This window comes from Notothenia rossii (assembly GCF_949606895.1).
Source record: "Notothenia rossii genome assembly, chromosome: 1".
In the NCBI taxonomy this organism is placed as follows: Eukaryota; Metazoa; Chordata; class Actinopteri; order Perciformes; family Nototheniidae; genus Notothenia; species Notothenia rossii.
In genome coordinates this window covers 52,621,648-52,633,816 of record NC_136912.1, presented here as the reverse complement: position 1 = coordinate 52,633,816, position 12,169 = coordinate 52,621,648, and the positions used below count along the sequence as shown (strand labels likewise).

The 12,169-nt window shown below is 43.0% G+C and overlaps 1 protein-coding gene across 1 annotated transcript in view; it reads left to right on the top strand.

Moving 5' to 3' along the window:
• frem1b (Fras1 related extracellular matrix 1b) overlaps positions 1-12,169 on the top strand; it is a 273,903-nt gene that overhangs the window by 64,060 nt on the left and 197,674 nt on the right. Inside the window, exon 15 of the mRNA XM_079670558.1 lies at positions 10,643-10,736. Coding sequence (XP_079526684.1) covers positions 10,643-10,736 — 94 coding nt within the window. The remainder of the gene's footprint in view (positions 1-10,642; positions 10,737-12,169) is intronic.

Below are 12,169 nucleotides of genomic sequence, written 5' to 3'. Positions count from 1 at the left end.
CTTATCGTTTTGTGTGAGTTTGTGGTTGATTCACTTCTTTGGTCAATTTGATGTCTGTTGTTTGTCCCTTTTTATGTTTCTTTGAATTCTTTTATGTCCTTTTCTGATATTGTGTGTGCCTTTCTGGTTGTTTAGTGCACTTTGTTTTCATACTGTGTATTTATGGCCTTTTTGTGTCTCGTTGTGGTCATCGTTACTGGAAATGTTCTTCGAACAGTAGCTCACTCGGTAAGGGTTTGGTTTGGAGGGTTAGGATTAGAGTGAGGGTGACTGGTTCAAGTCCCAATTGGACCAAGCATGGCAATATTCACTGACTCAGCACTGTGAGGTCTTCTTGAGCAGGGCATCAAACCCCACATTGCTCCGGGCCCCTAACCATGGCAGGCCCCTTGCTCTGACGCCTCTCAAATGAATGCATGTGTTCAATTTTGAAACAAAAGACAACATTCATTTTAGCTACCTTTTTTTTTTTTTTTAACTTAACAGAGCCTTTGGATTCAGCCTTCTGAAACCAAAAAAAGCCCTAGGTTTTTATAAATATCATTTATTATTTAAACTATGACATGATGTGCCACTCTGCCGCATGGCTTGGCGCAGTGGCACATCGATACGTTTATGATAGATAGATGAGGGGGAGAGGACGCTGGTGCTGCTTGTTCGCCGCTTCTCCTTCTAGTTCTCCTTTTAGTTCTAGTTTAAGTCTTGTGTTGTTTTTCGTTGTTGTTATTTAATGTTACATTTAAACATCTAACTTATATCTTCTGCTGACTGCATCTCTGCTTTCTACTAAATTACAAACCTTGTTTTGGAAAACCGCTCCTACCTGTTGCTGGCACCTTCCAATGCTATCGACAGCTCCCGGACAGCTAACGCTAGCTGGTAAGCTAGCAGCCTATTCGGCTTCCAGCGAGCTAGTCAGCTCACTGTGGTGAACTCGACCAACCGGGGTTGCGGTCGGATAGTTTAAAAATCAGCTCCTAAATTCTAGCCCTATCTCCTATTCCTTGACCTCTGAGTGAAACGTCACGGGGTTAAGGGATAGTGGATAGGAGAATTCAAAAGGACTTGCGGTACTTTAGAGAATCCGAATGCACTTTCACTATCCGACGTGTTTATGATGCGCCAGCGGACGTCATTGTGTGCGTCTGCTGCTGTGGTGAAACTATGGAAACTACAGTGTTCTATACAACAGACTACATGGATGTTTAATAAGAACGAGGGACTACTGTAAACTCATCTAGAGACTCTGCACCGTGCTCTGATGCTGTTGTTTTATGCTTTATGAACGTGGACAACAGAGAAACATATTCTTCATGACCAAAGTTGTAATTGAAATAAAAAAGGAAAATGAAATGTATGCTCGTCACCCTCTCCCTCCGGTCCACATGAATACAAATGATCCCAATATGTATGATTGTATGAAAATATCTTAAAATAAATACAAATGTATTTATTATAAACGTTAGTCCTTAACATCTATCACTGTGTATACCACCATTCAAACATCTTTTAAAAGTTGAACAAACCCCACACAGCTCAGTGAAATGTTGACTTTATTTGATAATTTCAGTAAAAACTAATGTTCATATTTCTCTTTTTGATTATAATACTGATGAACGTTCAAAACAAAGCACTTTGGCAAGTTACCACATACATTTTAAAATGCTTAATAGGCACCGTAACTTTCATGATATAACTTCTCTGTCATAATCGTTTGTTTCCGTGAACGGCCGACTGTTGCGTGACGGCAAAGGCTGCGGCTGCAAGGCATTGTGGGGCAGCATTTTCTCCTCTCTTTTCGGTTAGGGAGGTCCATGGGTTCCTAAGCTAAAGGAGGTTATAAAGGAAGTTTGAAACCTCCTTTCCTATCATTCTAGAGAATTCGAACAGCACTTATCATGGCTGCCACTAAGGGACTTCCGGGTCATTTCACTCCGTTAGGAAGGTTCCTAAGCTAAATGGACTGTAATGGACTGTACTTATATAGCGCTTTATCCAGTCTTTCAGACCCCTCAAAGCGCTTTACATACTACATGTCATTCACCCATTCACACCCATTCATACAGAGCAGTGTACCTTACTCTATAGGACCTAACATTCATACACATTCACACACGTTGGCCATGCCATTGGGAGCAACTCAGGGTTAAGTATCTTGCCCAAGGATACATCGACATGTTGACCGCATGGGCTGGGATCGAACCCACAACCTTCTGGTTGAAAGACGACCGTACTCCCTCGCAGCCACAGTTGTAAATGGACTATTCGACTTCAGCCCAGGTCTCTTTGCTGCTTCACTGACATCTGAAGCATGAAGTTGAGGCCATCATTAAAAACATGAAACCCTCCACCTGTGCCCTGGACCCCTTTCCCACAGCCCTGGTCAAATCTAACACTGGTGCCATAAGTGCCCTTATCACTTCAGTTATAAAACACTACCTCCAGTCTGCTCATGTTCTATCCCCAGTAAAAAAAACTCCTGTCATCAAACCACTGATGCAGACAGCAGCAGCGGCCCCTAGCTCTCCCGAGTCTTTAGTGTTTTCGAGTCTTTTTGACGTTTGTTCATTTAGTTCACTTCAAACACCCCAAACCGATAGTACATTCAGGAGTATACAGTACAGTCGTGAGTTCCTGCTGGACAAGGAAATAACAACAAAACAAACAATAGACGCTACGCTGGCGGAGGTACTCAGAGGCTTTGGAATATGTTCAACCTCTCCCTCACCTGCTACCTACATGCTGAATAGGAGAGACAGCAAGCAGTGTGAGAGGAAGCGTGGAGGCATCCGAACAAGGCTAGCACGGAGGCATCCGAGCTAGGCTAGCAGCTAGCCCACACAGGCCCGCCCGCTATTCCGAGCATTCTCATGGCTAATGTTCGCTCACTGGACAATAAAATGGACATCATAAAACTACTCCGGTCGACCCAGAGTGAGGTGAGAGAGTGCTGTGTGTACGTTTTTACGGAATCATGGCTAAAGGTGACCCGCTCATTTCAAAATAAATGTGATTTGCGTAAATAAATAGTTTTTCGGTGTTCGGGTGTTTTGTTTGATTTTAAATAAACAAAGTCGTGGCTTTCAGAATATGAAACTTTTATTTCCAAAATCACACAATAAATACATTTTTGAAGCTTGTAAAGGGAAGATGGCACCTCTCACTCGCCACTCTGCTGTTCCGTAGCGCAGCTTGCCCTCCTTTCCGCTGAAATTATGAATGTAAGGCGTATAGTAATCATAGACACGGCAGGGTCCGTGAAAGTTTGTTTTCATCTGATTTCAATTAAACAAAGTCTTGGCTTTCAGAATATTAAACTTGTTTTGGCAAATTCAAATGATAAATACAACTTTAAAGATTGTAACGGCATAATTACAAGCGAAGAACAGAGTAACTTAACGTCACAGCAGGCATAACAACAGCCGGTGTTTCTTGTGAGTGTTTTCCCCGGGAAACAAACACAAACGCAAAAATACACTAACACACACATTCACACACACACACACACTCGAGAGCTTCCCCCAGACCAGTAATCCGAACAAAAATATTTTCCCTCCGTACTACTTTGATCATTTATTAGCCGATAATAATCAATCAGATCAATGGATTCCAGAAAAAAGGAAACTTTGAATGCCTTTTTCTCAAAATGATGATTCGGTGACAGTCGCTATATAATGTGACATATTTTGCTTAATATTTGGAGTATAAAAACAATCCTGATATCATTAGAAAGCTAGGAATCTCCTCTTTCCAACAGTGTATACAACTCATAATGCGTCTTCGGTCAATGCAACTGATTTCGATAAAGCAAGTCACAAATGAAAACATCCCAGACTCTGCCATTCAGCTCGACCGGCTAACATGCTATCGCTCAGACAGAGCTACGGTTAGCGGGTGGAAGTACCGCGGTGGCGGTGTGATTGTTTACATCAGGGATGCATGGTGTAGGGACGCTGTGATTGTCTACAAACATTGTTCAACCCTGGCAGAGTTTATGTTCGTGAAGTGCAGGCCTTTCCACCTTCCAAGGGAGATTAACTCCATCCTGCTTGTCGCGGTATACATCCCACCCACCTCTAACAACAAGAACAGATGCCCCTTTCACACCAACGCGGTTCCAGGGCCGGTTCGGAGCTAGGGCCTGACAAGCACTGGTTTTTCCTGTTCACCCCGCAGCGGAGCCGCCTCTAAGCTCCGAAAACCGGTGCTTTTCAAGCAGAATATTTTATTCGGTCTAGAAGCAAGAACCGCATACGTCAAGCTTACGTCGGAGGCGGGGGCAGGGGCGGGAACAACCTGAGCAATAACAGTTTATGGCGAGTAAGGCAAATTAAAGTTGTAACAAGCAGTAGCGCTGACCAAAATGATTAGAACGCCACCACAAACTTATTAAAAAAAACACACTTTATAAAGTCACTCAGGCAACACTAACCAGGCTTAGTGTGATTCTGTTTATTTGTACCTTACTTTGACCATCCGTTCGCTGTCATTGATTATTGTGTAGAGCAGGCAGACGTTTTGTTTTGTATTAGCAGCGATCGGATGGAATCAATATATGGGCTGAACAGGTTGTCATGACTCATGTCCGACTATCTCAAGTAGAATCATAATGAAAAATACGCCGGTAAAATGTGCCGGCTTATGCCATAATAGGATAGCAACAACAAGTAGTCAAGATAGTCAGTTTAGCTTCGGTTGCTATGCTAACATCACCCATTTTGTACCAGAGAAACTTTCATAACAGTGTTGTGAGGCATGCCAAACAACGGGCAGCATTGCAGCGGTCGGTAAATGCCGCTGAAACACATTAATAAACAATGAACCACGGCACTCTGGAGAAAAGTACAAGGGTTGAGAAGTAGTTATTTAATTAAATCTGTCTTCGTATGATTAAAAGCAACACGATCATCGACCCAATGCCGTTGGGGAGTAAATCAGCAACGTAAACGGTGACGTCATGATGCAGCAGCGGGAGCACCAGTCGGGCTCTGGGCGGTGTGATCAAACTGGTGACTGAAAAGAAAAACCGGTTCCGAACCAGAAAAGCTCTAGCACGGAGCTAGAACGGGAACCGCGTTGGTGTGAAAGGGGCAAGAGAGGAGGCACTCGTTGTGCTGCATCGAGCGATCTCTAACCAGCAGACAACACAGCCAGACAGCCTTCTCATTGTCGCTGGGGACTTTAATTATGCAAACCTGAAAACGTTCACACCAAACATGTATCAACATGTTGACTTCCCAAGAAGAGAAAATAATACTCAACCTCAACGGCTTCTTTGCACGCTTTGAAGCACAGAACACCACACCTGCGCAGAAAACAACGCCTCCACAAAATGACCAGGGTATCCGTCTTTCCCCAGGCAGTGTAAGGAGCACACTGTTAAGGATTAACACCCGGAAAGCTTCTGGGCCTGACAACATTCTTGGTCGTGTGTGTAGGAGCAAACACAGTGGTGGTGGCTTAAAGCCCACCTCCGCTCCGCGCCGTCCGTTAGATGAGCCTGGTCACATTAATAAGAGAAGGAGTTCAAAACACCGGCATAAAAATTATGACAATAATCAGATTTTAATGGTAAAAAACTACAATACAAGTTACAGAGTACTCTGTCACAGAGCACTCCGGGCTCCCCGCTCTACTGCCGTGCGATACAGATATCGGGACTAGCCAGTCAGAAAACAGGGGGCCTCGTGCATGAATAAACATCAGTATACATAGACAAATTTGGAGGCAGAGTTATGTCGGCTGCTCCGCCACCCCCCCGCCCCCAAATCTCTAATTGGTCGATTTCACTCCTAAGTGAATCAGAGAGTCCATTGTGTCGGCTCACTGCTCACTCCCCTAGGTGTTCTTACTGGTTGGATTCACTTCTGGCCGGGCCCAATACAGCGAATCAGAGTTCTGGGAAAAAGTATTTTACTTCTGAACAGAGCGTGAGAGCTTCAGAAGTAAACAATGACAGAGTCAATCTTTATCTTGCACCTGAATTCACTCCTTTACTTTCCCAAGGAATATTTCAGACAAACTATTCTTTCCCAGACAATCAAACATTGTACACAGATATATTGGACCCAGAAAGAACCTTGAAAAGAATATGTGTGTGTGCTGGTATCTTGGTCAGTGAGTGTAAGTGAGAAAGTTATATATATAGGATTACTTGAAAACAGTCCCCAATAATACATGTTCACTTTAATACAGTTTAGAATAATATATGTTTACTTTAATACAGTTTAGAACAATATCTGTTAACTTTATGTGCTAAAGGACTGCGCAGTTGAGCTCACAGATGTCCTCACAGACATCTTCAACATCTCCCTGAGCCAGGCTGTTGTTCCCTTGTGCTTCAAGGTAACCACCATCACACCTGTGCCGAAGAAGTCATCACCTTCCTGCTTCAATGACTACCGCCCCGTAGCGCTGACTTCCACCATCATGAAGTGCTTTGAGAGGCTAGTCATGAAGCAAATAAAATCCACCCTCCCCCCCTCGCTGGTTCTGTTTCAGTTTGCATACCGAGCAAAGAGGTCCACTGAGGATGCCATCTACTCTGCTCTCCACCCAGCCCTCACCCACCTGGACACTAACAACTCTTATGTTAGGATGCTGTTCATAGACTTTAGCTCAGCGTTCAACACTACCATCCCCCAGCAGCTGGTTTGCAGGCTAACAAACCTGGGCCTCAGCCCCTTTCTCTGCAACTGACTGCTGGACTTCCTCAATGCCAGACCCCAATCTGTACGGATCTGCAACAGCACATCAGGCACCATCACACTGAGTACGGGGGCGCCCCAAGGATGTGGGCTCAGCCCCCTGCTCCTCACCCTGCTGGCCCTCGACTGCACACCAACCCACAGCTCCAACCACTTCATCAAGTTTGCGGATGACACAACCGTGGTGGGTCTCATCAGCAACAACGACGAGACCCACTACAGGAGGGTAGTGAACCAGCTGGCCACGTGGTGCATAGACAACAATCTTTTTCTCAATGTGGAGAAAACAAAGGAGATTGTTGTCGACTTCGGGAGAACCTCAACCCAACACCCCCACCCATTGACCATCGGTGGTGCTGCTGTGGAGCAGGTGAGCTGTACCAAATTATTGGGGGTGTACATCACCGAGGGCCTCTCCTGGAGTAACAACACCACGTCAATCTCCAAGAAAGCCCAGCAGCGCCTCTACTTCGTTCGCAAACTGAAGAGAGCAGGAGCTTAATGAAGGTAGACATGGTGCAAAATGCGAGAGCTTGTAAAACCTGATGTGAGCACTTGCAGAAAAAAACTCTGAGCTTGTGTGCATACATTTACACTTGTATAGAAAGAAACAAAACAAAAAATGTTGTAGCTTGTAGAAAAAAAATGAAATTAGTGATGAAATGTTCTTTTGCAGAAAAATATATTTTCCATTACAACTGCAACTTGGTTATTACAACCTCTCAAATCAGTCATTACAACGTCACAAATCTGCTTTGTGGCAGTATAAATCGACGAATCTGCGGCCTTGACTTTTGCTACACTTCTTGCGATTAATGTGTCGCTAAAGTAATTTTCACCTGTAGATGTGGGGGGAGGAAGGGGGTTGGAGCGAAGGGGCGGAGCTATCAGAACGACAAGCCGCAAGCGGGTCACACCATGGATGTATAATAAGAACTGGATACAGCGTGGGAGGCGGGGCCTCATTCATTCCTATGAGAGTTGATGATAAAATGGCCCAACTTTTGAGAGAGCGAAACGTCACAGATTACCCGGCATGCCTGAGAAGTACCCGTATGTGCGCTCATAGCGCATGCGCAACTTTAACCAAAATGCTCGTTCACATCAAGCACGTCAATTTGCGTACACGTAACAACACCGCACGTTCATGACAGCATGGTAATGGCTTGTTTTTATGATGGATTTGATATTAACGAGGCGGCAGTTAGCAGCTAGCAGCTAGCGGCTAGCTAGTAATTATGCTAATGTCCACATCAATCGTTATGTACTTATATTACGCTGTAACAGGATCTAGTGATATCCAAGCAATAGAGCTTCATTTAGCATGAAATAATTATTGCACTAATTGCATTAATATACACTGAACAAAAATATAAATGCAACACTTTTGTTTTTGCTCCCATTTTCTATGAGATGAACTCAAAGATCTAAAACATTTTCTATATACACAAAATAACCATTTCTCTCAAATATTGTTCACAAATCTGAAAAAATCTGTGAAAGTGAGCACTTCTCCTTTGCCGAAATAATCCATCCCACCTCACAGGTGTGGCATATCAAGATGCTGATTAGACAGCATGATTATTGCACAGGTGCGCCTTAGGCTGGCCACAATAAAAGGCCACTCTGAAACGTGCAGTTTTGCTTTATTGGGGGGGTCTGGGGGGTCCGAAAACCCTAGGGTTAAACCCTAACCCTAACCCTAACATGTCACCCATCTCCTTCGCATAGAGTTGATCAGGTTGTTGATTGTGTCCTGTGGAATGTTGGTCCACTCCTCTTCAATGGCTGTGCGAAGTTGCTGGATATTGGCAGGAACTGGAACACGCTGTCGTATACGCCGATCCAGAGCATCCCAAACATGCTCAATGGGTGACATGTTAGGGTTAGGGTTAGGGTTAGGGTTTAACCCTAGGGTTTTCGGACCCCCCCAGACCCCCCCAATAAAGAAAAACTGCACGTGCAATAATCATGCTGTCTAATCAGCATCTTGATATGCCACACATGTGAGGTGGGATGGATTATCTCGGCAAAGGAGAAGTGCTCACTATCGCTAGCGCTGCTAGGATCATGATGAGAGTGCGAAAGTACGAAAACATCACACCCATCCTCAAATCATCATCCAGGTCTCACTATGAAATCTCCCTTTTCACCCATCAGTACATTCATGGAAATGCTCCATCGTACCTCAGAGAACTGCAAACCCCACAAACCTCCACAAGAAACCACCGTTCTGGAAAGGCTAACCTCCTCCATCCCCCCAGGACCAAGCTCAAAACCATGGGGGCCTTCTGCTGTGAGGACCCCACACACTGTGGATGCTTTAAAAAAAGAAAATAGTTTATTTACTTTAAAATGTAAATGTATTATTATTATTTAATTAGTCTAGGACAATGAAGTTATGTAAACAAAAAAATGTATTGATGATTTTCTGCAGTCTAAATGGGATCAAAGCTGTGTGAATATCTCCGCTGGTACAGCAGCTTTTTGACTGGCTGGTAGTGGAGTTTCTGTTTACGGTTCCCCACAGTAAAATTTTTACATGTGGATATTTTATTGTGGGGGTGTCAGTTACCATGGTCCCTGTGTGAGTTCATCTCTGTACGTACCAACAAATCTTTCCCAACTGTGGATCTCAGTATTCCTGCAACTCATGCAGCCTGAGTGCACTCGAACAAAGCAAAACAAAATATTTGAAATATGAATTGGCACCTGTGGAAAAAATTGAATTATTACGATGTAAAAGTTGAAGAAAAATGTTACATTTGGCATGTCAAGCCAATCAAGAGTTAGAAAGCTTGAAGTTATGTTTGTTTTTTGACGATATGGAATTAAAATATATAGTGTAGACTGTTCTTTAATATGCGGTTATTGTATTTGAGTACCATCCTAAAAGATTGAAGTCTAGTTTGATCTTTTCAGTTTGATACAAATGTCAATTAAAACTGCGGTCAAACACGTGCACGCAGTTGTGGGCGGGCTTTCGCGTCCGAGCGCCTGTCGGGGAGGGTCGCCGGTCGTCCTCCGAAATGAGCCGTTCGTAATTTCTCAAATGTTCGCGTCCGGGACTCCTCGGTCCTCCGGCAGCTACCCGGGTGTGGGCGCGCTGCCTCGAAGGAAATCAAATTTCTCTAAATGCTCGTCGAGGATCGATTATGGCTGAGGCTGTCTGGAGGAGAAGTAACCGTGGCGTGTGGTGCAGTGTGTTGTGCAGACTTTGTGCCCTTTACCGTTTGTTTACTCAATAAACGCATCTCCTCTGGATACTAGGCCATGTATGTTTTTAATACAACTGCTTTAATTGTGAGCCAACATTTACAGTGAGAACAGCTGCTGAGGCCAGTGCAGAAAGCAAAACAGTGCGTATAATATATATCACTCAATAATATAAGTAACAGGCCAACATTACACACTTTATTTGTATGCTTTAGTAGATATCTACAAATAAACAGTTGATGTTTTTCATGAAACTAAATAGTGCTTCACATCATAACATTTACATGGGCTGTAGCCTGATATGTATTATATGCTTTAAGAGCTGTATGTGTGTGTTATGGAGTGTATATGTGTCTGTTGTGATTGCATGTGCCGCCAGCAGAGGGAGATGCTGGACTAACACTCGACATCATTGCCAGCAGTGTGTGAGTGTGTTTGAGTGTGTTTGAGTGTGTGTGTGTGTGTGTGTGTGTGTGTGTGTGTGTGTGTGTGTGTGTGTGTGTGTGTGTGTGTGTGTGTGTGTGTGTGTGTGTGTGTGTGTGTGTGTGTGTGTGTGTGTGTGTGTGTGTGTGTGTGTGTGTGTGTGAACTGATATATTTGTGGCCTATTTAAAAAAAGTCCTTCATAGACCGTCCACCTCTGACAAACAGCTGTAAAACTAAATTGAACTTGGGTGTACTGACAGACATACATACTGATGCTGGTTCTTTATGTCGCAGGTACATACACGATGACTCTGAGACCACCGAGGATGAAGTCCATCTGAAGGTGACGGACGGCCTGAACTCAGCTGACGTCGTCCTGGCCATACAGGTAGACTTCCTGCGGCCATCATCATTCAACATTCTATGAGATATCTTCCACTTAAGAGATCCTGTCTATATTGGACAACCAAAACTTTAAATCACTTCAACTAAACACTATCTGTTAACAGGCACCATACTGAAGAAGGGTAGCAAAATGAATTAGTTATAAGAATCCAAATCAGAATTCCTTTATTCTTCCAACTGAGTTGACATTTAGTTTGTTACAGCAAGAGCATAGAGACAAAAAAAGAAAACACTATACACTAAAGGCATGCACATAATGCTAAAATAAAACTTTCACAATTACAATTTAAAACACATTCAAATAGAGAAGATAAGTAGCAGTAAGAGTGTTTATAAAAAACTGTTGTATGAAGAAAGTAGTGTGATAGCAGGAGAGGTATTACCAGATATGTGTTACAGTATTAAAAAGTCGGTAACACTTTACAATAAGGCTACCCTTATAAAGGGTTTACGAATAGTCTGTAATTCATCTATTAATTAGGTTGTGAACACTTTATAAATCATTAATAAGCTTTTATAAGACATGAGATAAGCAGGGCAACTGTGACCGGTTGCTTGCCAAATAGTGAGCTCACATGTATCTGTACTGCTAAGCCTTATATTGGCTACTTAGCTTACTTTGTCTTCTTCACCAGCCATTATGCTTGGTATCTGTTGTTCACTGAGTTGATTCCCCCCCCTCCCCCCTTCCATGATCTTTCTTGGCATCTCTTATGACTATTTATGAATGAGTTACTAACATTTATAACTGCCAAAAGGGAGCCTTATTGTAAAGTGTGAAACACATACCCATTTATGAATGAGTTACTTACATTTATAATTGATAAAAGGGAGCCTTATTGTAAAGTGTGAAACACATCACCATCTATTGATGAGTCACTAACATTTATAACTTTTGAAAGGGTGCGTTGTTTTTAAGTTTAATACACATGTCCATTTATGAATGAGTTATAACATTCACGCTTACCTAATACACATTGTTCACATGAAATGCAAAGTAAAATGCAACAGAACCAAGCAAAACATTTTATTCACACATGAAGAAAATTAGGACTCAAAGTAATGACTGTTTAGTATGACTGATACACATATTTAAACATAAAAGCTTTTCTCTGACATAAATGAAAGACTTGGTTAGACATAATGGTACTCTACTTTAGGCGCGTTCACACCAAGTATTTTTCCCACAAAAGTTCCTGAGAACTACGATTTACTTGCGTTCACACCAAAAAGTCCCAGGAATTAAATTAGTTCTAGAGAACCTTTTTTACCCCCTTTTCCATCCCTGCTAGAGAGCAGGGACTTTCGTGGGAGAAAAAGGTTCCTGTGTCTGATTGGCTGGGCGGAATGAAAACCACGCCCCTTCAAACTCCCAAAAATGTTTGTGAAGCCGCCATTTTATTATCCTCGCATTGC